General features: G+C 47.4%; 4 protein-coding genes across 7 annotated transcripts in view; 2 read left to right on the top strand and 2 right to left on the bottom strand.

Annotated features, from left to right (window-relative positions):
• Window positions 1–2,276: 2,276 nt before the first annotated feature.
• zbtb3 (zinc finger and BTB domain containing 3) lies at window positions 2,277–4,474 on the bottom strand (the record flags this gene model as incomplete). Its single annotated transcript, XM_080008252.1, has 3 exons — window positions 2,277–2,852; window positions 3,309–3,369; window positions 3,697–4,474. The coding sequence occupies 3 exons, from the start codon at window positions 4,472–4,474 to the stop codon at window positions 2,342–2,344; spliced, it is 1,350 nt and encodes a 449-aa protein (XP_079864378.1). The 3' UTR covers window positions 2,277–2,341.
• A 1,145-nt stretch (window positions 4,475–5,619) lies between these two features.
• trpt1 (tRNA phosphotransferase 1) lies at window positions 5,620–11,319 on the top strand. Of its 2 annotated transcripts, none has more exons than XM_080007781.1 (7): window positions 5,620–5,703; window positions 6,342–6,423; window positions 6,728–6,897; window positions 8,220–8,397; window positions 10,424–10,480; window positions 10,592–10,702; window positions 10,787–11,319. In XM_080007781.1, the coding sequence occupies exons 1-7, from the start codon at window positions 5,644–5,646 to the stop codon at window positions 10,807–10,809; spliced, it is 681 nt and encodes a 226-aa protein (XP_079863907.1). In that variant the 5' UTR covers window positions 5,620–5,643; the 3' UTR covers window positions 10,810–11,319. The 2 variants fall into 2 exon arrangements, with proteins under 2 accessions (XP_079863907.1, XP_079863908.1); XM_080007782.1 differs by lacking the exon at window positions 5,620–5,703 and adding an exon at window positions 5,742–5,918.
• A 122-nt stretch (window positions 11,320–11,441) lies between these two features.
• fermt3b (FERM domain containing kindlin 3b) lies at window positions 11,442–19,848 on the bottom strand. Its single transcript, XM_080007780.1, has 15 exons — window positions 19,712–19,848; window positions 18,360–18,484; window positions 17,847–18,080; window positions 17,043–17,159; window positions 16,082–16,250; window positions 15,894–15,996; window positions 15,555–15,662; window positions 15,255–15,389; window positions 14,839–14,885; window positions 14,493–14,617; window positions 13,720–13,826; window positions 13,279–13,500; window positions 12,766–12,890; window positions 12,536–12,677; window positions 11,442–12,197 (listed from the first exon to the last, which is right to left on the bottom strand). Exons 2-15 carry the CDS (start codon window positions 18,481–18,483, stop codon window positions 12,018–12,020), a joined length of 1,938 nt encoding a protein of 645 aa, XP_079863906.1. The 5' UTR covers window position 18,484; window positions 19,712–19,848; the 3' UTR covers window positions 11,442–12,017.
• A 2,359-nt stretch (window positions 19,849–22,207) lies between these two features.
• The window catches only part of macrod1 (mono-ADP ribosylhydrolase 1), a 107,509-nt gene continuing 106,066 nt past the window's right edge, over window positions 22,208–23,650 (top strand). For 2 of the 3 annotated variants that reach the window (XM_080007947.1, XM_080007949.1), the window contains exon 1: window positions 22,208–22,957. In XM_080007947.1, the coding sequence (XP_079864073.1) occupies window positions 22,573–22,957 (385 nt within the window). In that variant the 5' untranslated portion in view covers window positions 22,208–22,572. The remainder of the gene's footprint in view (window positions 22,958–23,650) is intronic. The other variant, XM_080007948.1, reaches the window with a different exon arrangement.

Genomic DNA, 23,650 nt, shown 5'->3' with positions numbered 1-23,650 from the left:
TGTAAGAATATAAAGTGTTATACGGTTACATACTGTAGTACTCAGTTCTTTCTGTACCTGGAGAACAATCATTGCAATTTCATTACTTTCGGAGAAGAATGAAGTTTTGTGTAAATCTTAGTGTTCTCTTTATCAAAACATGGCAAAAAATTTTTTAAGCTCATATCATCTCATCGATAATTTACCCAACTGTGTATCATAATGTGAATTTATTTTCACGATGGCACAATACCACTGTAGAACAAAGTAATATTTATCACCCAGCTCTGTTTACAGTCAGTAACATCTTGTCACTACAAAGCAAAGAGACAAATTGAATAGTTAACATGATAAAATGACCGTGGCCTTACAGCTGAAAAAGTTAATTAGTATTATAAATAAAAGGAACAATAACTTCTGCTGCACTATTTTGTTTGGCCTTGACATTCAACCTGTAGCTGTGACTATAGCTGTAAGACAAGGAAGTGTCGCGAATGGAACAGTACATTACACATTAACTCATACACACCAATCACTTTGATGGTGAGAGGAAACAAACCCAAACGGGGATAACATGCAAACTCCACACAGACAGATATCCAGGATTACATTTGAAGCTTGTTCCTAGACTAAAAAAATCCTCATCGCTGTTTTATTTTTTCATTGATTTTCTTTTATACAAACACTGATGAACAAAGAAAGTGAATAATGAAAAATTGGCAAGTTTGTGAGTCAGAGAAGGCTAAAGTTCATGTTCATGTTACTGTGACCACCATGTGCTATGTTACCAATACTGTGGTGTGGGGATGGTGTGGTTTGAGCAGCCACACCTGACCTGGGTCTAGGTAATTGGAGCCCAGGATCGGCTGCATAACTGTTGGTTGGTCTAACAAGCAGCAGGTAAAAAAAAACACACACACACACACACACAGACACACACACACAGGAGAGGAGCCCGTGTCATGACACATGTCCATCTGCTCCTGGGCTAATTCCAACTCGCCCACTCTCTACAACCCCCGTCGTCTCTGTGCCAGAGGTCCCTGAACACGCCACTTGGGTGCCGCGTGATAGGCAAAACTGCCACAAATGCGTTTAAGGCCCATGGCACTGTAGCCACCTGGATGGATGTGGCCGCGAGAGAAAAGGTGTTTAAAGGTTGCAGCAAAGGATTGTTCAAATGGTGTAGAAAGAACCTGGAAAACAGATTCCACCTTCAGGCAAAGAAGAACAACAGTTGCAACTCGCACCAACAGATGAACAAATGAAAGGGGGCTCCATGGTAGGAGACACGAGAAAGCCCGGCTGGAGTTTGCAAGACAAACTCCTTCCTTCCAACAGAATATCACTGTCCCAAACACGGAGGAGTTTCAGCGATGTTTTTGGGTTGCTTTGCTGCCTCTGGCACTGGGTCCCTGGACTCAGTGCATGGCATCATGAAATTAGGAGATTACCAAGGTATAGGAGAAAAGGGTAGCAGGAGCGCTTCTGGTGTTCCCCATAACCTCTGGTGCTCTTCGAGGGGGGAATATAACTTAGAAAGAAAAAGGAACCACTATAACCACAAAGAGTGAAGGTAGAATCACAAATCCAGATCCAGGCACTCAAGTAGGTTTGAAAAACTAAAAAGCCATTAATAAGTAGGCTAATATATAAAAAAAATACACACCAACATGTGAAGCATTCTGCCTTCCTCAGGGTGTCCCTTACCTAGGTATTTTGAAAGACAATGACAGAAAGCCTAAAGGTTATGGATCTTCCGGCAGGACAATGACCCAAAACGTATTTCAGAAAAAGTATTCCTGGGTACAAAAGCACCCAGCATTGGTTCGAAACAAAATTCTGGACTATTACGAAGTGGCAAGCAATGAGTCCAGATCTGAATCCCTTTGAGCACCTGTGAAGAGCTCTGACAATTATAGGTGAGAGAAGGCACCGCTCAAATCTGAACGAACTGGCACAATTAGCAAAAAAAAAAAAAAAAAAAAAAAGAGCGGGCCTACAGTAACTGCCAGTGGAGGGGTGTCAGAATCTCATTAATGGCTACAGGAAGTGCTTGATTTTCGCCAATGGCTGTGCTACCACGTCCACATTCCGATCTACATTGTCAATGATTATGTAAATTCCATTTCTGCTTCTTTTATGATTTAAAAGGATATATTAAGCTCTCAATTAAAAACACAGCTTGCGTATTATTTCGAGTGAATTCAAGAATTGTGGAAATCAAATACTTTGGTCGATATAAACTGATTTTAGAGAAAAGTTTGAGATAAAAAAATAAATATACAAGGGTGGTAATATGTTCAATCACATTGTATGTAAAATCTCTACCAGCTAAGCTAACAGTTTGTGATTGTGTGTGTTAGCTGAGAGGTGGAGGTGGTGGAGGTGGTTGTAGTTGTGATGCATGGAGTGGCAGGGGCAGGGACAGGTCCAGGTCGCCCTTGCTGCGTTTGGCAGGCAAGCTGCTGTCGTGAGCTTTGCGAATGTGTCGGTACAGGTCGCCCGACTGCGTGTAGCTGCGGTAACAGTAGCGGCACTCGTACGGGCGCTCCCGCGTGTGCACGATGGCGTGGCGCCTCAACGTGTATGTGCACGAGAACGTCTTGCCACACACATTACACGTGGGCACGTCCTCCACAAAGCTCTCCGCGGGGTCATGGAAGTCCCGGAAGAAGGCGGGGTGGTCGGAGAGCTGTTTGGGCGCCGAGGGCAGCGAGAAGGAGGGAGGGCCGGTGCCGGGGGAAGATGAGGATGAGGGGGAAAGGGAGAGGGGAAAGGAAAAGTGTTCGTTGGGGCGGGGTGCCATCTGAAGCAGGCTGTGTGGGTGGGACGCCCGGGGGTAGTGTGCGCTGCCCAGCTCCTCTTGCTGGCTGTCATCATCGACCCCCATGACTAAAGCACTTTTTCTCACCTCTTCTTCTTCCTCCTCCTCCTCCTCCTCCTCCTCCTCCTCTTCCAGATCTTCGTCGGATATTACGATGGCCTCTACCTTTACTTGCAGCCTCTGACCATCCTCTCTTGTCTCCACCTCCGTCCTCCCTCTCTCCATTTCATACCCCTCCACAGGGGACACCCCCTTCTCCCCCCCCTCCTCAGGTCCCATCAGTGTTACAACTTTGGCCAGATGGGCGAGGTCGGAGTCTTGAATCCGGTGATGTTGAAGTGACACAGGGTTTTGGATTCGGATTTGTGGGTGCGTACGCTGGGGCGGGGGGCACGCCAGCATCGCCTGGGAGGTCGAGGCTTGCTGGGATTGGAGGCCGTGTGGCTGCAGGGCTGGTGCTAGTCCAAGTGTCCGTGTCTGCTGTGCTCTTCCCGGTGCACACCTGTGGTCAGTCCGTGACGAAAAGGAGTCCTCAGGCTGGCGCGGTCGGGGTTCGTCCTGATCTGGACGTGGGGAAACACTGAAGAGAGTGGACACAGACAATTTACCATCAACTCAGGCAGGAAATGTAATGGAATATTGAATAAAATAGGTTTTAAGTTAAGGTTTTAAAATCCAAATAAAGTCATGAATTCAGTTTTGATGGACTAGGCTCATAGCTTCAGATCACTGTCCTGCTCCAATCAGAATACGCTTTTCACAGACTCAACATTATTCACGACAGCATTTAAATGAATAATCGATCGTATCAATAGAAATTATTCAGAAACTCCCAGTGATTGCGTACCTATATGTCTCAGTGGTGCTACAGGGGCTACAGAGCCCCTGACTCCCAGGACCCAGCCTTGCATGAGCCCCGGAGGCAGGTGGTCCTGAGGCGAGTCGCAGCACCACGTCCCCCCCTGGGAGTACAGGAGGGGTGTCCATGCCTGGCTGGGTGGTATCAGCAAGGTCGGGGCTTAAGTGTTGGGGAGAGTGTACCCGCACCTCCAACGGCCCGGCACCCAACCTCTTCTCTGTATTTACTGTTTCCAACGGACTCCTCTCAGTTAACATGGGGACTGAAAGGAGTGGCACCGGTTCAGTCTTTGCCACGTTTGAGTGACCCGCTGCAGTGCCAGGTGCAGACTCCACACTGCCGTCGCCTCCACTCTCTCTCGCGTCCGTCGCATTTCTGCTGCCGGTGCTCTCCTCAGAACGAGTGCTGTCCGCCTCTGCCATGGGGCCGCGTCTCTGCAGACACCTCTTACACACTCGTACCACTTCATTCATATGCAGAAAACTGGCCGCGGCCAGAATGTCCTCCACCGGCAGAGGCGACTCCAGCCGCAGGATGCCCTCGTAGACAAAGTCCAGCAGCAAGCCGAAGGCGGCGGCCGTGACGATGTCGCTGTCCAGGGTGACGGAGCTGCCGGGGCCTGTCTCCCCGCCGCTGCCCGGGGAGTCGGAGTAGAACATGTGGAAGAAAGGCGAGCAGGACGCCAGGACGGCCCGGTGAGCCAGGAAACGGGACGAGCCCACGTGGATGGTGCAGTCGCACAGGAAGCCTCGCTGGCGCTGGGAGCAAAGCGCCGACAGCAGCTGCTGGGAGTGCAGGGGAAACTCCATCACCTGGGGGGGGGGGGGGGAGCGGGATAACGAGAGATTCGACGAATGAGCCAGCGCATCGTACCGTACAGTACAACGCAGGGATTAGTGAACTGAACGGAGAACGTTAACTTACCAAAACGAAGTAGGATGGTTGGTGCAAAGACCGACTGGACTGGAAGCTGATTCCGTCTTATCAGGATGCCGTCGTCACCCGCGGGTCCATGTCGAACAGGGTGAACCGTACCGAGCACGGCTACTTACAACAACTGCGACCTAAACATTGACAAGGGAGGTCGGACATGAGGTCGGTGGAGGCCGGCAGCCAGAGAACAGCCGAATATGATACGACGCATCATTCAGAGCACAACACGCCTGCCTGACAGAGCGATGCTAGGTTCGCTGCATCACACACACACACACACACGTTCAGGTAACGCTAGTTTGGCTTGGTTTTACTTTATGAACCAGCCAGGACACTTACCTCACTAACATGTTGAGTCTCTATTGTACGACGGCGTGTGTTTTGTTCCAATTTATTACAGCTTGTTTGCGACGGTTCGCGGGGTAGAAATGCCTCCACCTTTGGATTAGGTGGCGTCCCGGCGCAGCTCGTCCCAGCGCCGCCCAGTGGCGGGAAGACCACGAACACAGGAAGTGAAGTGAGGCGGGTGCTGCGTTCCGGGGGCGTCGGGGGTCGGTCATCCCGCATGGTTAGCGCTCCTTTCGAGCGGAATATGCGTCCCGTCGCCTCCGATCGGGAAAACGAGCATGGAGCATATTTGTTCGGGTTTTCTTCTGCCGTGTATTCCACAGGCACCTACACGGGAGGTAAAACTACAGTGCGGTTTTGATAGAAGTTAGACGGGTTTTCATGAAACAATATAAAACAACAACAACAAAAAAAAAACCCATGCAAAGGCAAATATTCACGGTTAACGATGTGGGCAACCGCACATCTAGTAAAACTACTGCCCGGGCGATCGGCCCCGAAATTCGCTTCAACTTAAACGGCCATTCCTTTGCACTTTTCCCAGGCGGGAGTTCGGGGTTTCCCTCTGTCCGAGTCTCCGTGTGAGCGGAACGCGGCGGTACCTGCTGACAGGCGAGCACCGGCGGGTCACGTGCCCTCTGTTTACGCCGCGTCGAGCGTCGCAGGTGACGTCAGCAAAACAAAGTGAGCGCTCGCCATGGACGGCGACGGAGCGGCGCGGAGCGGCGGGCGGAGGGGGCCCCGCGGCCAAGGAGGGGTGAGGGGTCTCGGAGACCGTTGAGTGGAATGGATGACTGCGGTTTCCACGGCGGTGGCTGGGATGTAACCTGCGGTGGCGCAGGACTCTCTCAGACATTTAACTTTCGCACAAGCGCAAATAAACATCGACGACCGCGAAGCCGCTCTGGTCGCAGTGGGAGCGACACACTGACATTTCTACCCAAGGAAAAAACAAGTACATTGAGTACATAAGTACGCGTACGTTTAAGCTCTTAAATGTATATATGGGCTATTCTATCAGCCTATACAATAAAGTGCCCACTGTGCCTTTTTTCCGCAGATGAGCGTCCATAGCCTGGTTTAAATGTAAAATAAAATAGTATAGGGGCTGTCACAGCCATGTGGCTGTGGTCGGAATGAGTGACTGTTGAACAATTCTATACCAGACAGTAAATTAAGTCAATAACTATGATGAGAAACCAAGAACAACAAAAAAAGCCCTGAAATAATGTAGAGATGCTGCCGCATGCTACCAACACAATAAAAGTCTAAAGTCTCGGAGTAAACTGAATACTTCACGTACTTACGTCCAGTAAAGTCAGAACAGGTTGCGTGGCTCTAGAGATGTAACCCCCCTCCCACCATCCCCCTCCATCCCCCTCCACCCCCCTCCAGGACAGAGACGTCTGCTTCTCAAAGTTCATGTCCTACGCTTTACGCCATGGAGCAGACAAGATGGGTTTCAACATGAATACAGGTGAGATGCACCTATTTGATGTGAAGTGACTGATTTGGACACAACTTTGAGACTGGTGTCAGGTATTGAACTCAGACAAAATTGCTTTAACAATTTTATGATGAAGACATCATCAAATTGAATGATGGTTAAAAAAAACACACTTTAAGTCAATTAAGAACCCTGTTTGTGGATAACTGAAAGTATTTATGTTGGCCTTATCATATGTATGCGTGTTCCCACGCAAGATGCCGGGAGACCAACAGATTACTAATAGTTAAAATGTTGTTGCGTCCTGTGTCTCATCCGACGTGACACGTCTCAGACGGCTTCCTGTATGTGGATGACCTCCTGGCTCACCCGCAGTCCCGCTCCTACTCGCTGGAAGATGTAGAGAGGGTTGTGGCCACCAACGACAAGCAGCGTTTCAAGCTTCGGCCCCACCCAGAGAATGGTCGTCTGCAAATTCGGGCCAATCAGGGCCACACAGTACAGGCAGGTGGAGGGGCTGGTGTGGAGTATTATTCCCCATGTACTGTACATTGGAAACGCACTTGCTGAGTTATTCATGTATATTTAGAAAAATTACAGAAGTTATGCCCTACACATACCCATGTGTTAATGTTAAATATACAGAACCTCAATGTATTCAAATAAAATAATTGAGTTAAAAGAATTACATCCCTTTAAAAGCACAATGGGAAAAAAAACATAGGCAAAGCAGTGAGTTGATGCTATGAACTTTATGAGGACAAAAATACTGATTAGGTATCGGAGTCAGTTGTTTTTAAGTTATTGGGATCAGATAATTCCTCAATAAACTAGTTTGAAGTGGTAGCGCATCATTACTTTACAAAATCCATTGTAGAGTAAAATACTCGATTCTCTGAGATGATCTCAAAGTCTTACTTGATTGTTTTATTAAATGATCAAGGAGAGAAGTGCATACAGCAAGATTATATGCAGATGTAGTGCAGTGTATTTATGTAGTGACATACACAAGTTGCTGAGAGCAAGTTGTACAGGGGAAGCCAACTGTGTCCCTGAGCGAGCCCAGTGCCTATTAGAGGAATATCCCTGTGCGTGCAGGGTTGCAGCTGCAACCAGTTTAGTAAAATCCCATTACAACCATTCAATACAGTAGTTTGCGATCCGTCTTAACATTAGGGCTAAAATCACTGTAAATAATTGACTGTTGTACATTTATCTGGAATTAAAATCACACTGTTAATACCTTTGTCGTACAATTTCACCTCCAACCGGAGCAAAATGCAAAAACACTTTGCGAACATACTTTTTGCTTTAGCTTGATTGTAGATGAACAACAATAAATGCATGGTAGCATTTCAAGTAATTCAAGTAGTTTTTTTCCGTGTCCTCAATGCATCCTGTTTCTGCTTCTCATCCATAAACCTTTTCACAAATGAGTCTTCTGTAACGAGTCCTCAGCCGTTCCTTTGTGTGTGGAAGGACCCTAGAGGCACTTGTGTCTAAGCCCGATGTGATTGTCCTCATATAGTGGCCCTGGGATCTCTTTAAAGTGTGACAGCCACTGTCACAGTAGTTATCTCGACAGAACCTTAGAAAGGCATTTTAAAATAGTAACTGTTTTTTTAACACTGCCTTTTCTACTTCACTTTGAAAGTGAACTAGATAACTTGCCAGATTGCCAGTCCCTCAGCTCACAAGATGCTTATGTTAAGTGTTTTTGTAACTCAAAAACCCAATTGAATATTAAAAGCGCTGTATATTAACTCTGATGATGCTGTCATTACATTGCGTGTGTGCGTGTGCGCATGTGCGTGTGTTGCCATCAGGTGGTGGATCTGGAGCTGCGTCCGGTCCTGGCTGGTTCTGTGGACTGTCCTGGCGAGGCGGTCCATGGAACCTATCTGAACACATGGAGCTCCATCCAGCGGCAGGGCCTCAGCCGCATGAACAGAACCCACATCCACCTGGCTACGGGCCTGCCGGGCGAGGACGGGGTTATCAGTGGTGTGTGTGTGTGTATGTGTGTGTGTGTGTGTGTGTGTGTATAAGTGTGTGTGTGCGTGTATGTGTGTGTGTGTGTGTGTGTTCTTTGTCTAATGTGTGTGTGTGTGTGTGTGTGTGTGTGTGCGTGCATGCGTGTGTGTGTGTGTGTGTGTGTGTGTGTGTGTACTTTGTGTACTGTTTGTGCATGTGCGTGCCTGTGTGTGTGTGTGTACTTTGTGTACTCTTTGTGTGTGTGTTTATGTTGGTATATGAGCCAGAACAGACAGTGAGCGAGACAGTGTGAGCAAAGCAATGCGTGTAGTAAGAAAGAATTAGGAAGGCAGAATATATACAGAGCTGCTTGAAAGTTTGTGAACCCCCCAGTCATGGTCACTGTTTTTGTGAAAAGCATTTAAATAACCTTATTAAACATACATCCAAATCCCAATTTGTAAAGCACACCTTCCAAACAATGGACACACGCACAAAAAGAGATATATTTTCATTATTTAATTAAACAACGGTGGTTTATTTCACACAAACTGAAAATGTAACATGTGCAAAAATTTGTGAACCCTTTTAGTAGTAGCTTGTGGCTCCTCCTTTCGCAGCCATTACTTCAACCAAACGTCTTCTGTAACCACTAACCAGCCTCCTGCATCTGCTTATGGGGATTTTTGCCCACTCCTCCTTGCAGAACCCAGGCAGTTGAGAGAGGTTGGAGGGACATCTGGTATGTACCGACTTCTTCAGGTCTCGCCAAAACATTTCAGTTGGATTAAGGTCCCGATTTTGACCGGGCCAATCCAGAGTGCGAATCCTCTTTCTCTGAAGCCGTTCCTTTATAGTTTTGCTGGAATGCTTTGGGTCATTGTGTTGTTGCATAATCCATTTTCGTCCCAGCTTCAACTCCCTGACTGATGGCCAAGAATTTGTCGATACGCCTGAGAATACATGGTTCCTTGGATAATATGGAGTCGTCCAGGTCCAGAAGCAGAAAAGCAGCCCCAGACCTTCACATTTCCACCCCCATGCTTCACTGTTGGGAGGAGGTTCCTTTCTTCAGTGTTGGCTTTTCTCCAAACACGGTGGTTTGGTTGATTGTGACCAAATAATTCAATTTTGGACTCGTCTGTCCAGAGAATGGACTTCCAGAAGGCCTCTGGTTTGTCCAAGTGCTCTCTGGCAAAGTTGAAACAGGCAGCTTTGTTCTTTTTTGAGAGCAGAGGCTTCCTTCTAGCAACCCTCCCATGAATGTCAGGGCTATTCAATTTTCGTGTGATTGTAGACGCATGCACATTTGTCCCAGATGCCACCAGAGAGGTCTGAAACTCTCTAGCGTTGATGTGTGGGTTGGCCTTCACCTGATTTATTCTTCTTCTGGTGCTTCTGGGTGATAGTTTTGATGGGCGTCCACATCTAGGCAGAGTTGCTGTCATGTTGAAGGCCTTCCATTTGTAAATTATTTGTCTTACAGTGGATGGATGGAGCTGGAATCTTTTGGAGATGGTCTTAGCCCTCCCCAGACTGATGGGCTGTCACTACCCTCTTCTTCATGTCCTCGGATATCTCCTTTCCTCTCGGTATTGTTGATTTGTATGGGACCACAGTGGTTTGGTTGGTTTCCTCTCTCTTTTAATTAGTGCAGGCCAAATCCTTTCCCAAGGATCTCTCATTTCATTGGTCTGCTTAAATGATTCATTTAGCACCCAAATGTGTTTGACCTGAGTCTGTTACCTGCTTGACTTAACCAATGCAGCTGGGGGTTCACTTACTTTTGCACATACACTAATTCCATGTTTCATGTAGTTTTTGGGCTACTTAAACAAGTCACACTAAACAAGTACATGCAATTGATAAACATATATCTGACATTTCATACATAAAAACTGGTGATGATAAAATAAGGAAATCATGGTAAAACAAGAGAAACATCTAAACTGCTCAAGGGGTTCACATACTTTCAAGCAGCACTGTAGGTACATCAGTCTTGCTGTCAAATTGCCGTGTGATTTATTCCCCTAACAGTTTTTTATTTCCCCACCAGGGATGAGGGGAAACTGCAACCTTGCCATTTTTATCGATGTCCCCAAAGCGCTCGCTGGTAGACGCAGACACAAATAACTGCCAGTCAAATCCCATTCTGTGTGCAGTAAACAATCTCTTCGGCGTTTGTTTATTCATTCATTTATTTTACCTTCTTGCGACTGCACAGATGGTATCCAGTTCTTCCGGTCGGAGAATGGAGTGTTGCTGACGCCAGGGGATGTAGACGGCAAATTGCCACCAAAATACTTCAGCCGGGCGTTAAAGCTGAAGCCCACACGTAAGAGCAGCTGAGAAGGAGGGATGAGTGGGACGAGATCTGTATGAGTCCAGCTCATCCATGCTATTCTTCTTTTGCTTTCAGGGAGCATCCTGCCCCTGCAGTAGCGCGAGGCCACGGAATACCAGCACGTTATCAGCACTGAAGTCTGCAAGTTTGCACAGAAACATTTTATTTTTGGTAAAGTACATCCAGTGATAAGAGTAAACTGAAATAGGGAAAATATGAGATCTTTAAGAGGTTCTTGTACCACAATATCAACCCAGGCAGGAAAACAGAAGAGGCTTCCTGTGTTGCTTGGTGACCAGACGGAGAGCTTTGTGGTTTAATCTAACAGACCGCCTCAACTGTTTCTCTGAGATATGAATACACACACACACACACACACACACACACATAAACGCACACACACATAAACGCACGCATACACACATATGCCCACACACACACACACACACACACACACACACACACACACACACACACACACACACACACACAGCATGGCAAGGGAGATAATTGGTTAAAGCTTCCTGTATATAAGAAAAATATCTCCAGAAAAAGTTACTGTACAGCATTGTTGTGATGAAAAGGCACATTAAAGGGGATTGAAAACATTTGGAACAGATGTTTGAATAATCATTTTCTTATTTACTGTTTAAGCCTTTGTGATAATGCGTATGTGACAATGTACTGTGGGGATATTGATGAAACTTGGCTAATGTGTAATTTATTAAAAAAATTACAATTCAACAAAATGTGTGAGGACATTCTACAGCAATATTGTTATCATTGGCTTTATAGGGCAACTGATCAATATTAAACACAATAACTAACTCTGAACTAAAAATGGAGATGGTCTTGTCTTGAAATCGACCTCAATGTGACATTGAGGGTTTCAAAGTCAAGTACAAAGTAAAGCCCATTAGAACAGAGGAAAATAAATAAAAGTAATATTTTATTGAGCCACCCATCCATTGATGTACCGTATACCTAGCTTATACATAATAAAAGCGGTTGTATGGAAGAAAACTATGATGGGTAGTTTAGTACATAATTGTGAATTGAGAATTTAAAAACATTGATGAATGGCTGCATGGATGTCATTCAGGGAGGCTGTGCAGGATCTACACAGAAGTGCTGAACATCTCCTAGCACTCGTGTAGGCGGCCCTTTAATTCTGCGTGAGTTAGGAAGATTCTTATCATTCGCTATCATTTGCTTCCTCCCCGACGGGACACGACGGCGAGGACCCGATCCAGTGCCACAAGGACTCCGGTCGCCGTTGGATGGCGCGTCTCCTTCACCTTCACCCTTAAAGAGCTTCATGCCCGCCGGTGAGCTTGTGGAAGAGCTCCTCGTTGAGCGTATCGCTTTGTTCGCGACTCCGTGTCGACATGAAAATGTAGCCTCCGATGAACTCATGAACGATTTTACAGTCAGCTGTCACGCAGCTGAAGGCGATGTTGACATTGCCATCAAACTCGATGGCAACCTGGAGAGTTGGGGATACATAGACCAAACCTGTTTAGGAGTTCTGTTGACTTAAACATTTAATGAATGTGTAAGTGAATGTGTGAGCCTGTCACATGTAAAATAAACCCAAGAAGGATGTTTTAATCTTCAGAAACGTTCGCGGGCGGGGCATCTGATTATAGAGGCTTGAGGATTGTTCCGCTGATGCCATAATCACTAGCATTACCGTGGACAATGTGAGCTTTTCTGAAATGCCCCAGAAGGTTGTTTCGGTGGGAGGAAAATACAACAACCAGGTTCTCTGCCCTGATAATCTGACAATCTGCCCTGACAGGAGTTGGCGATGCTGAGTTTCACCTGTCGTATGTCCCAGTTGACATTCCATTGCCGCATGTTGTTGTAGCGCCAGGTCTTCACCACGTCGCCGACCCCCAGGTCGATGCGGATAAGGCGGTTTGGAGCGATTCCCAGAACCTCGTCCTTGCGGCTGCCCTTGAACCTTTATGGGCACAATCTGATTATCGGGCCATTTTCTTTTCAAAGGAAACAATATGTATGTATGGCGGTAGTAAGGTTTTGCTGCGTACCTGACAACAACGTAGGAGATGCCGAAGTCTGGCAGGGCCTGCCAGATCTGCAGGAAGCGCAGGAGGGCCTCGGTCAGCGAGAGCTGGGCCACATTCTGACAGGCCTCCAGGATCCTTGGGGTCAACTAGAGGGAACGTACAGAGGGGTCGAGGGTTCAGATGTCAACCAACACAGGTGGAAGTCATGTCAAGTTCTTTTCTATAGCCCATACTAACAGCACAGTCTCTAATGGCTTCCCAGGGCCACATTTCACATAAAAATCAATGACCTCCATGTGGGCAGGGAGAAACTCCCAGAAAAAAAAAGGTTGAGTGGAAAGAAACCTCGACAAAGGAACAGAAAGGAAAGGATCCGGCGCTGTATTCATTCCATCATGAGGGTCCTCTGTGTGAAAATTTAAAATGGCCACTGATCACACTTTGAACGACCGGGTCATCGGAACAGGTCAGTTGAACCCAGAGAATAATGGAATAGCATTAATTCCCAATGGGATTTGTCTTGTCCATTCGCACCTGCTTGGCCTTGTACTTCTTGTGGTAGCGCGGCGACACCAGGCTGTGGGTGTTGAGGCTGTCGTCGACGGGGGCCACGCTGCCCTGGGAGCCGTGGTTGGTCCTCTGCATGGCCAGGAAGGACCGGATGCTCTGGATTTCACTCTGGAAGCTGCTGTCAGCCAAGGTCTTCCCTTTGGACGCGAGGCGGCACCCAGCCATCCACTGAGCGTACTGCTGCTCCTGGAGGGGATGGAGAGAGCTTTGGTTGGTATCACGCCATTACTGAGACATTTCATGAAAGAAAACAAACAAAAGTGATCAAATAAAAGCGTTTGAGTAATGCAACGACTGAGGAAAAAAAAAAGAGAGATGTATAACAGAAACTGAAAGGGACACAGCGGTCTAGCTTAAAGAGTGCGCGTGTGCGTGCGTCTGTCCGGTATTCTCGCTTTCTCTCACGTTCTCACAGCGCAGGTAGACCTCATTCATGCCCTCAGGGGCCGGGATCAGGAGCCTGATCAGGAACTTCTGCGCTGCCATGTTGACGTCCGGGGCCACCTCACATCCTGATTGGAGACCAGACGTCAACACAGCATCCAGTTTTTCAGGGCTATTCCAGGAACATTTTTCGCGTATCAGATTTCAGTGAGTGGTAAGAAAAGTTCAGGGAGGGAAAGGGAAGCATTTTAATTTGCAAATTTTAATGGATGCCTCAGAAAGCTTGAGGTCACTTAATGAAGTTTCATGAGTGCCACAGGTACATCTTCTTTCATTTTACCGTCCCCTTTTCAAGGATCAAGACTTTTTTTTATTTTTATTTTCAAGCGCTGCGGTCATTCTTACAGTGGCATTGTCACAAGTTCACCTGACTGTTAAAATTACCTCATAAAGTTCACTAGAACTAGGAAGGGGGAAATGCTGCCAGATCAGCAGGTCAGAACTCAAAAGGCACCTCATGAAGCTTCTGTTAATGTCAGATCACAAAAACCAAGTATCGTCATTTTTTTTTATAAAAATGGCGAAAACATTTTATTATCGCCATCACCATATATTTACGTGTGACAAGGATATTTCAAGATTGCGTGTCAGTTTGTGGTTGGAATACCAAAATGTCCCCCTCAATGGTTTGGTTATGTTTAACCTACGTGTGATGCAGCCGACGCCGTCTGGAGCGTGTTATGAGTAATGGAAACAGACATACATATCACAAACTCCTATAATCTGTTTATTACCCTTCAGATTTATCTGCTGGATAGGCTCTCCAATGCTTTCCTCTTTGCTCTTGAAGTAGGAGATGCAGGTGTCCTGAAACTTGAACCAGTACTGCTTGTATCCTTTTAGGGTCAGTCTCTTAGGCCTGGGGACAAACAATCACATGTGTTGCAGTGTCCCTTCATCTCCAAAAGTTTACATTTTCTCTGGTAAGCATAAATTTGCGATTTTCAGGTGGTATGATTATAAAAGTTATTACGACATATATTATTATATATACCCAAGTCTTTGGCTAAATGGCTCTGTCTAGATCTATATGATCTGACGTCAGATATAGCCGAATGAATGTGGCTGAGTATATCTCACCTGAATATCTTCAGATAGTCGTTGAGCTCTGGTGCCGTCATGTTATCCTGTGTGAGAGAGAAGAGAATTTAATAAAGGAAGATTGAATTCTTGAAAGGTTTTCATTACATTGACACCTGCTGATAGTTAGAAAGCCACAAAGTGTGTCTTTGCCATTCTCCATCACAAAAGAGATCCCACGTCAGTGTTTATGAGACAGCCTGTCATTCGGTTCAAGACCCACAAGCTCCACTAACCCTGGCTGACAAAATGTGGAAAAACCGTAACTGAAGTTCCAATTGATTACAGAACCGAATTGTGCACAATATAAAAAAATAAAATAAAATTTCCAAAAACTCAAAACAGCAATTACACTGTAGACAAACAAAAAAAGAAAGACAGCTGTCCTGGCTGTCTGTCATATAAAAATGTCTGACCAGCATATCGTTGGCGGTGCCGCTTCCTCCGTCCATCTTGACCTCCAGGGACTGGAGGGCTGACTCCAGGTCGTCCATGGCCGCATTAGAGCTCAGTGCCTGGGGCTCAGTTAGCGACAGCTTGCTGATGTGATACTGCAAGTAAGAGGGCAAAAGGACAGAGGGGACTTTTAAAAAGGATAATTACACAACTCGATAACTAAACAAGATTTCTCATGGTATTGGGGGATGTCAAATAATCATCGTTGGGCATGAAAAAACCCCCACAAAACTGTCCCACAGCGGTGTGTCCAGCCTTACCTGTAGAGCCGCGAACAGCATCATCTCCTCCTCTGTGCAGTCAACGTCCTCCAGGAGGATCGCCCAGCGGGCCTGTTCGTACAGCTGCGTCAGACGCACCGCGTCGTACTGGGGGGCGGAAAGAGGGGGAGAGAGAGCGCGAGGGGCAGGGGGGTGAAGAAGAGGAGCGGGGGAGTGCGGGGAGGTGAAATTTAGCGGGAGGGATAGGGAGGCATGACAGAAAAGTGGAGATGGGAGTGAGATGGGAGAAACGGGAATGGAGGGAGGGAGGGAGTATATCTTCTATCGTCAATCTTGCAAGAGGCAAATATGCACCGGTACACACGCGCACGCACACACCTTGGGGTCGAGATCGTAGAAGGAAAAGTATTTGAAGCGAAGCCAAAGTCGGTCGTTCTCTTGGACCCCCTGCTGCTTGAGGGAGCGAGAGGAGTCCAGCCACCTGGAGAATGAGAGGGTGTTTTTCTTATTCATTATGACTCCATAGGTATTGCATTTGTGTGTGTTGTGTGCGTACTGGCACAAACCTGCTGTTGATGTGGGCCTTGTCCACCACGCTGGCCGGCCGGTACTGCTTGGCTATGGTCTCGGGGGCGGGGGCGGGCTGGGAGACGGACAGCATTTTGTAGACCTCCTCCGTCTTGGGTGAGTCGGTGAAATGAGCTGGCATGCCGTTGTACAAGCAGGGTCGGCTGACTGGGGGTGTAAAGGGAGATGGTGCACGGGGAACCAAAGGGTTCATCATGGAAACCATCTGAGTTTAGTGTGCTTTAATTCAGCCCCCGCGCTCAGATTCAAATATCTAATGTCAAAACATTCTAAATGTGAAGGTAGATAAAGGTATAGGGCCTCAGATGTTAGTGAAATATCTGTATTTTTAAAATGCCTTACCAGTATATGTAACAGTATATCTTGTAAGTAAAAAGGTGATACTTTTGGTAAACAAAAAAGATTTTGTAAATATTTGTACGAAATAAATATTCGCAAAAAAACCACTATTTGTGTTTTGTCGATATTCTGCCGTCTATGGGTGTCCCAGCATTTTCCCGGAAATGTTACTAGGTCTTGAGGTGTGAAATCGCTGGAACAAATTTCCCGAAATATCGATCCGTGCTCCCATTCACGCATGACCCCATGCGGGAACTGTTCCGGAACATCGCTGGGAAAGACTGCATGTGTGAAAGGGGCTTCAAGAGAGTCCCTTCATGATTTGGATCTCTGAATCAGAAGGTTTGATCAGAATGCTCTATCTGTATTCTATCAGAAATGTTGATACTTCTTTATAAAAAACGTATAAATAGGCACAATGGTAGCGCAGTTCAACTCATGTCAGGGATAGTCGTCAGATGATAGTAAGCAAGTTTCTCTTGCTCACTATCATCCTGAATCAAAATGAGGATGCGATGGGGTGTAATTGCATATGTTCGGATGAGCCTCTCAAGACAGAACAAGAGTCTGCACCCATGGGAGTGCGGGTGGAGGTCCTACCTGAGGTGAGAGGCACCTCAGTGAGGTCGTAGATCTCCTCTGCACTGTCTTTGCTTTTTTTCTTCTTTTTCTCCTCCAGGGGTCGAAGGACGGACAGTTCTTCGGGGTGGCGGATGTCTGTGGACGTGAGGGAGGAGACGCAGTGAAAGATAAACGGGCGAGAATGTTTTCTTTGCAGCTCCTTCGGGTCAGTTAGTATAATATACACAAGAGGCCAAAAGAACGTTGGTGTCTTACAAACACATATTCATTTACTGTAAAGTATCTCTCCATAGCATAATGCAGCATGTGTCATTACAGATGCCTGGTTGTGTTGCCAATGCTGGTCAACGATGGATTAGCTCCTGAGCATTTTCTCTCCGGACCATACTTTAGAAATTAGATGAGTTATGTTGTTGCCTGCATCGGCCCTCTGCTTACACTTTGAATCCCTGGCAAATAAAAAATGACTACATAAGGACAGAAAACAATGCTTTAATATGTAGAATGAGGACCACAGTGGACAGTGGATATTTCCCTCTCTCCCTCCCTCCCTCCCTCTCCTCTTTTCCTTACTTACAAATTGACAGAAAACTAAGGGGACATACTGTATTTAAGGGCTTTTGCTCCGAGGTGCAATCAAAACTGTACAATCATGTACAAAGTTTGGTGTCAAAATGTCAACGCAGTAATGGAGCAAGGTGGGAGCGACCTTTAATGGACCTATATCTATATCTGGCCAGTTGGGTGAAGCATTTGCATAGAATCAAGAAGAAAGGGATCCTTTGAGTTGAAGGGATCCCCTTCGTCAGGATTTTGACTCACTTAGCACTTTACAGATGCCCAGCACGGTGTGGAAGACGGGGCCGGAGAAGCACACCCGCAGCCTCAGGGTCACGCCATTGGGGAGGCCGAGCCTCAGGGGCTTGTGCTGGGGCATGAAGAGAAGCCGCGCATCGGCGTGGATGCCGCACTTCTCCAGCGTCCAGGACGTCCGGAGTAACCACTGCTGCTTCTGCTCCCACCACAGAGCGTGGTCCGACCAGTCCTGCTGCATCTCTGCAGAGGAAGGACGCACACTGTGTCCCTCATGGCAAGCATGACACATTAAAAGGGTGTTTATCGGTGTGTGTGTGTGTGTGTGTGTGTGTGTGTGTGTGTGTGTGTGTGTCTGTGTGCAAATTCAGGAAATGCATTTTGTGTGTCTTATTATAAAGGGAGAATTTTGGGATGCTCCGGGAAACGCTCGCAGACAGATGGATGGACGGACGAACAGACAGACAGACAGACGAATGGACACCTGACGCACAGACGGGTGGATGGACAAGAGGGACTCACGTATCTTCTCCACCAACTTTAGGATGACCCCTCCAATGTGAAGGTCAGAGGTCACGCTCAGCGTGAGGGGCAGGGCATCTAGGCCCAGGTCCTCCACTGAGACCGATAGATCCCAAGCTGCCATCCTGTGGACAGAGCGACAGAGGGAAGAAGAGAAAAGAAGAGGGAGACGAGTGATAAGAGGATGAAAGTGGACTTGCCTTCCGCCATCAGTTTCATCAGTTCACCAAAAATGCTCCAATGCTTTATGACCCACTTATTTTGTGGTGATTTCATGATTGATTGAGACTGCTCCAGCATAAATAAGAATATCCTGACGAAGAGAATTAAATTAACATCGTAAACTGTAATGATAACAAGAGAGCATTTACTCCACTTTGAATGTGTTTGGCTCTTGAAAACGAAATTGCAAATTGTTAACAGAGCCCAGTTGGCTCTGGCACATGTCAACTGTCAAATGAATTGAGAAACGAACTTTCCTAAGAAAAATCGTAAATTTAAATGAAAACGCAAAGCATTAAAAAGGATTTTAAACACATTTGGTTTAGTTTCAACTGACTAACTGATTGGATGAAACAGATCAATAGAGAAAGTGAGAGGGCAGACGACACAAGACTTCCCCACAAACTCACATGGTACAATGTGAGACTGACATGTGGAACAGAGTAACACACACACACACACACACACAAGGTTATTCTGAACTCAGTTCTGAAGATCACTTCCTATTTCTGAGATGAACAATCTTCAGGGGGACACACTTCCGCTTTTGTCATGTCCCAGTGACATGCTCACCCAATCCACTCATCCAACATGTGTATGTGTGTGTGTGTGTGTGTGTGTGTTTGGTGTGTGTATGTGTGTGTTTGGTGTGTGTATGTGTGTGTGTGTGTGTCTGTTTGGTGTGTGTGTGTGTGTGTGTGTGTGTGAGTGTGTGTGTCTGTTTTGGTGCGTGTGTATGTGTGTGTGTGTGTGTCTTTTCTGGTCCGCACTCCTCGCTAACGATGAATTTCATGTATTTTCTACTCAAGTGTCATGAAATTGCTCCCCCAGCCATTTCGTTTTCAAGCAGAGGAGGGTCTTAGAGGCCCTCGGAGGGATGCAGCAGTCTGGCTCGGCAGCGAAGAGCAGCGCAGGAGCCACACCTGAGCCGCATATACAAAATAAAAAAAAATTCTGCACCTGATGCACTCATTCGTTTGTTGACTGATACATTTGTTGTGAAAGGATTGAGTTATGGTCACCAGACGTCTCTGATCGGCTTGGACGTGTCCGGGGACATCAATGCCTGACACTGTCTCACACACACACACACACACACACACACACAACACAACCTCGGAAGACTTTACCGTCAGTCCTCTGTCCTCGGGTTTTGTGGAGCGGAGGAGCTTTCTGGCGTAGAATTCTCTGCAGCAGTAGGTTTCGATGCAAAAGGCACATATACAGTATATTTACTGCGGCTGTGCTTCCGTCTTGTCTTTTCTTTTTCCACCCCACCTCACCTCCTTTCCCTCAACCCAAGAAGGCTATGCGGTTTGTGCAACTTGTCGGTATTGCCTGTGCTGCGTCAGTTTTGTCAAAACTAAATGGGTGTTCCTCTTTTGTCAGTTTCCGCCAAGCGGAAGTGTGAACGAGACGTGCTCGGAGTTTGACTGGCTGTACATCAGGCTTGTTGGGCAACGCCGTTTGGCAGTGTGTGTGTGTGTGTGTGTGTGTGTCTGTGTGTGGCTGTGTGGCTGTGTGTGAGTGTGTCGCAGGGGACCGATCTTGCACGCGTGCGCTCACGTTCAAAATGATCCCCACGGGACGGATCAGGTCGTTTTTATTTTATTTTTTTTAATTTACGTCATCCACCTGTTACATAGCGGAAAGTGAAAATCATTCAGCTTACTGAGAAAATGATGGAAATCAAACGTGATTTACGTAGACAAACCAGTGGCTGCGTGTACCAGAGAGATGAACAACTTCTTCTTCTTTCTCTTTGGGCTGCTCCCGTCAGGGGTGGCCACAGCGGATCATCTGCCTCCAACACCTTGTGTTCTGCGCATCCTCCTCCCTGACACCAACCGCCTGCATGTCCTCCCTCAGCACCTCCTTAAAGCTTCTCTTTGGCTTCCTCTTTTCCTCTTGCCTGGCAGCTCCATCCTCAGCCTCCTTCTCCCAATGTAACTCTCATCTCTCCTGCACACGTGTCCAAACCATCTCAATCTGGCCTCTCTCACTTTTCCACAAAACTGTCCGACCTGAGCTGTCCCTCTAATGTCCTCCTTCTTAATCCTGTCCGTCCTCGTCGCTCCCAATGAAAACCTCAACATCCTCAACTCTGCCGCCTCCACTTCGGCCGCCTGCCTTTTTGTCAACATGAAATTAAAAAAACACCCTTTTCAAGACAAATTCTAACCAAACTGGGGGCAGCGGCTGAGCAGGTAGAGCGGGTCGTCCGGGCATCGGCAGGTAGCCGGTTCGATCCGTGGCTCCTCCTGGTAGCGCGCTGATGTGTCCTTGAGCAAGGCACTTAACCCCCTGAACTGCTCTCCGGGCGCCTCTGTGTGGCGGCCACTGCTCCCCGCTCCGTCAGTTACTCGGGTGGTGAAATGCGTGGCGTTGCCTCAGTGCTTGTTCTCTGCGAAACGTACTCTGTGATGGACAAATCATCCCTCTCTCACTCAGTCATAAAACTCCCGTCTCTAATTCAGGTGTAAAGCAGGTAAGCAGGCGGCAGAGGTTTTGTAGACGGTAAAAGGAGGTTAGGGTTAGGGTTATGGGTTTTGTAGACGGTAAATGCCAAAGGGTGTAAAGAGGAAGAGAGGGAGGCCGAAGAAGCCATGGAGACAGACAGTCAAGGAAGACCTAAATGAAATGGGTGTCAGCTGACATGGAGCAAGAAGGGTCGCCGGGGACCGGAGCAAATGGAGGGGACTCGTCGCCCAATGTTCCAGAAGGAACGGGAGGAACTAAGTCTAAGTAAGTAAAGGTAAAAGGAGGGTAGGTTATGTACTGGTGGTTCTGTGGGCCGCTGTTGTAACACTTTTGGATTCTCTTGGGTTTGGGCTCGACAGGCAGGGTACAGCATGAAGACAGCCACGGGGTGCAGCGTCACATCAGCGTCAGTTGATTTGGCCGAGTGTCTTTCCACGACACACACACACACAGGCGGGCGGAAGGGATCTGTACGTGGTAGGGGATGGTGCAACGAAAAGGAAGCTCGAGAGTAAAAAAAATCAAAATCAAAATCAAAATATACAATACATACACAATCTCCAAAATGATCACCGGGAGGACTTTCAAGCCCAATTTTTTTTCTTCTTTTTTTTTTTTAACGACCGAATTGAAGCCATGTTAAAAACACAGCCTTGTGCTGGTCCTTTCTGAACTGATGGGTGGCGCCGACAGCCCCGCGGTGGCATTTTGGAAATTGATTTATTGTCAAGTCACTATTTGCTACGACGGTCCCACGGCCGCGCGGCCCTCCATTCATATAGGTGTGTATTTAACTCATATCATCAAGTCCAATCAGACATAAAGTGAGATGCACGCTGCAGGTGGAGTGTCCGTGGTTTCGTGTGGGGACGACAGACCCTCCGTCCACTCACTTTGTACCGCTGTACTGATGGGAATTGCGGCTCTCTGGAGGGAACCGGATCTTTTGGCTCCGTCCGTTTCCGAGAGCCGTTCAAAAGAAACGCTCTTCCTTCTTTTTATCCGTGTGTGTGTGTGTGTGTGTGTTGCCAATCTGCCCATCGGCAAATGGCAGCAATAACACGTGAAAATATATGACACTCTTCATTTCGTTAATTTCGTATTTATTTGGATAATATTCAAACGTTTCACAATACAAAATGAACAAAACAGGTACGAGAGTGAGTTATTGTTGTGCAGGTTTACAACGGTATTTTGTAGCATTAGCAACCGTCTGGCAGCCTAAACAAAGAGAACGACGTATGTCTCTAAACTTGGCAAAACAACGAAAAAACAAAAAACAAAAAAAAACAAAAAAACGACTCATCGGCGAGACCGCGTTCCCTTCGCTCCTCCAGAAGGGCCGCTCAAAACAACCGGCTCGTTCGTGAACGACCCAACACTGTTCGCTACGTCGTTTGTTCGCGTCGTCGTCCCAGACAAACATGGTGGCCCGCGCCTGACAGCGTCCCGGCGCCGAGGAGGGGGGACGGAAACCGGAGCGCGACGCGACAGTGTCCACGCCGGATGGATGCCAGCGACCCGGGTGCGTGCCGCACAACGCGCCATGGCTTTCCGAACGCGCACGCTCCTGCCGCGCACCCGAGCCCTGGTGTCCTCCGCGGGTGTTGACACCGGATCCAGGAACATTTCCAAACGGCCCGAGCGCGGCAGGGGAACCCTCGCCCCCCGCCGCCGAGTGCAGAAGTGTCCAGCTCCGCCGGCGTCACCCTCAAAGTCTCCCCGAGCGGCAGGCTCCTCGGGCGGCTTGCTGTGCGGAGCCGCCCCCGGCGCGGTGGGAGTGACGACCGCTGCTCTGTGGATCCACACCGGCGCCCGGGTCACCATGGCCGCTGGCCCGGGGACCCTGAAAGTGGACCTGAGCTCCGCTGAAGGGGACTGGAAGGAGACCAAGGGTGAGGCTGTGCAGACCTTTTTTTTTTTAAAGTTGTACTCAGTTTATTTATTTTTGGACATTTTGTCTATCTTGCCCAGACCCCCAGATGGGAAGGTCAATACCAAGTTGGTCCCTGTGTGTTTTACTTGGCTGCATGTCAGCTGTGTTCGCACGCTGCGTGGCTGCAGGGGGGGGGGCAGCTAGCCTAGCTCCCGGGAAATTAGGGAAATACCGATACAGCTTCCAGCGTCTCAAAGGCCGAGTTATTTCAAGCGGTAATCCACGAGGTCGTCTGTGTTGGGTGGATAACGCTACAAAGCCCAGAATTACATTCACAACTGTTTTGTAATTCTGTACAACTGTTTTTGTCCCCGCCCCCCAACATCCAGATTTACACAAGCTGTACCGTTTAAAGTGGTAATCCGTGAGATTATTTATCTTAAAAAAAATTAGTTTGATAGTTGTCCCATATTTAGTCAGCTGGCACTTTATAATAAACAAATCAATGTGTTTTGTTTTATGTTTGAGATCTGCTTGATGCGGATTCCACTGTTGGTGGCGAAGTGAAATGCAGATGCGGTCAATTTGATAATCCAGCGTTATCCAAAGTTAGTTGGTTAGAAAAAGTTTGTTCGTTTGTAAGATCGTTTAGCAGAAGAAGGCACACTTTAAAGAAAATAAAATAACCTGAGGCCCTTTCACACATGCAGTC

This window comes from Zeus faber (genome assembly GCF_960531495.2).
Source record: "Zeus faber genome assembly, chromosome: 10".
Classification (NCBI taxonomy): Eukaryota; Metazoa; Chordata; class Actinopteri; order Zeiformes; family Zeidae; genus Zeus; species Zeus faber.
The sequence above is the reverse complement of the archived record's forward strand: the minus strand, read 5'-3'. Positions and strand labels throughout refer to the sequence as shown.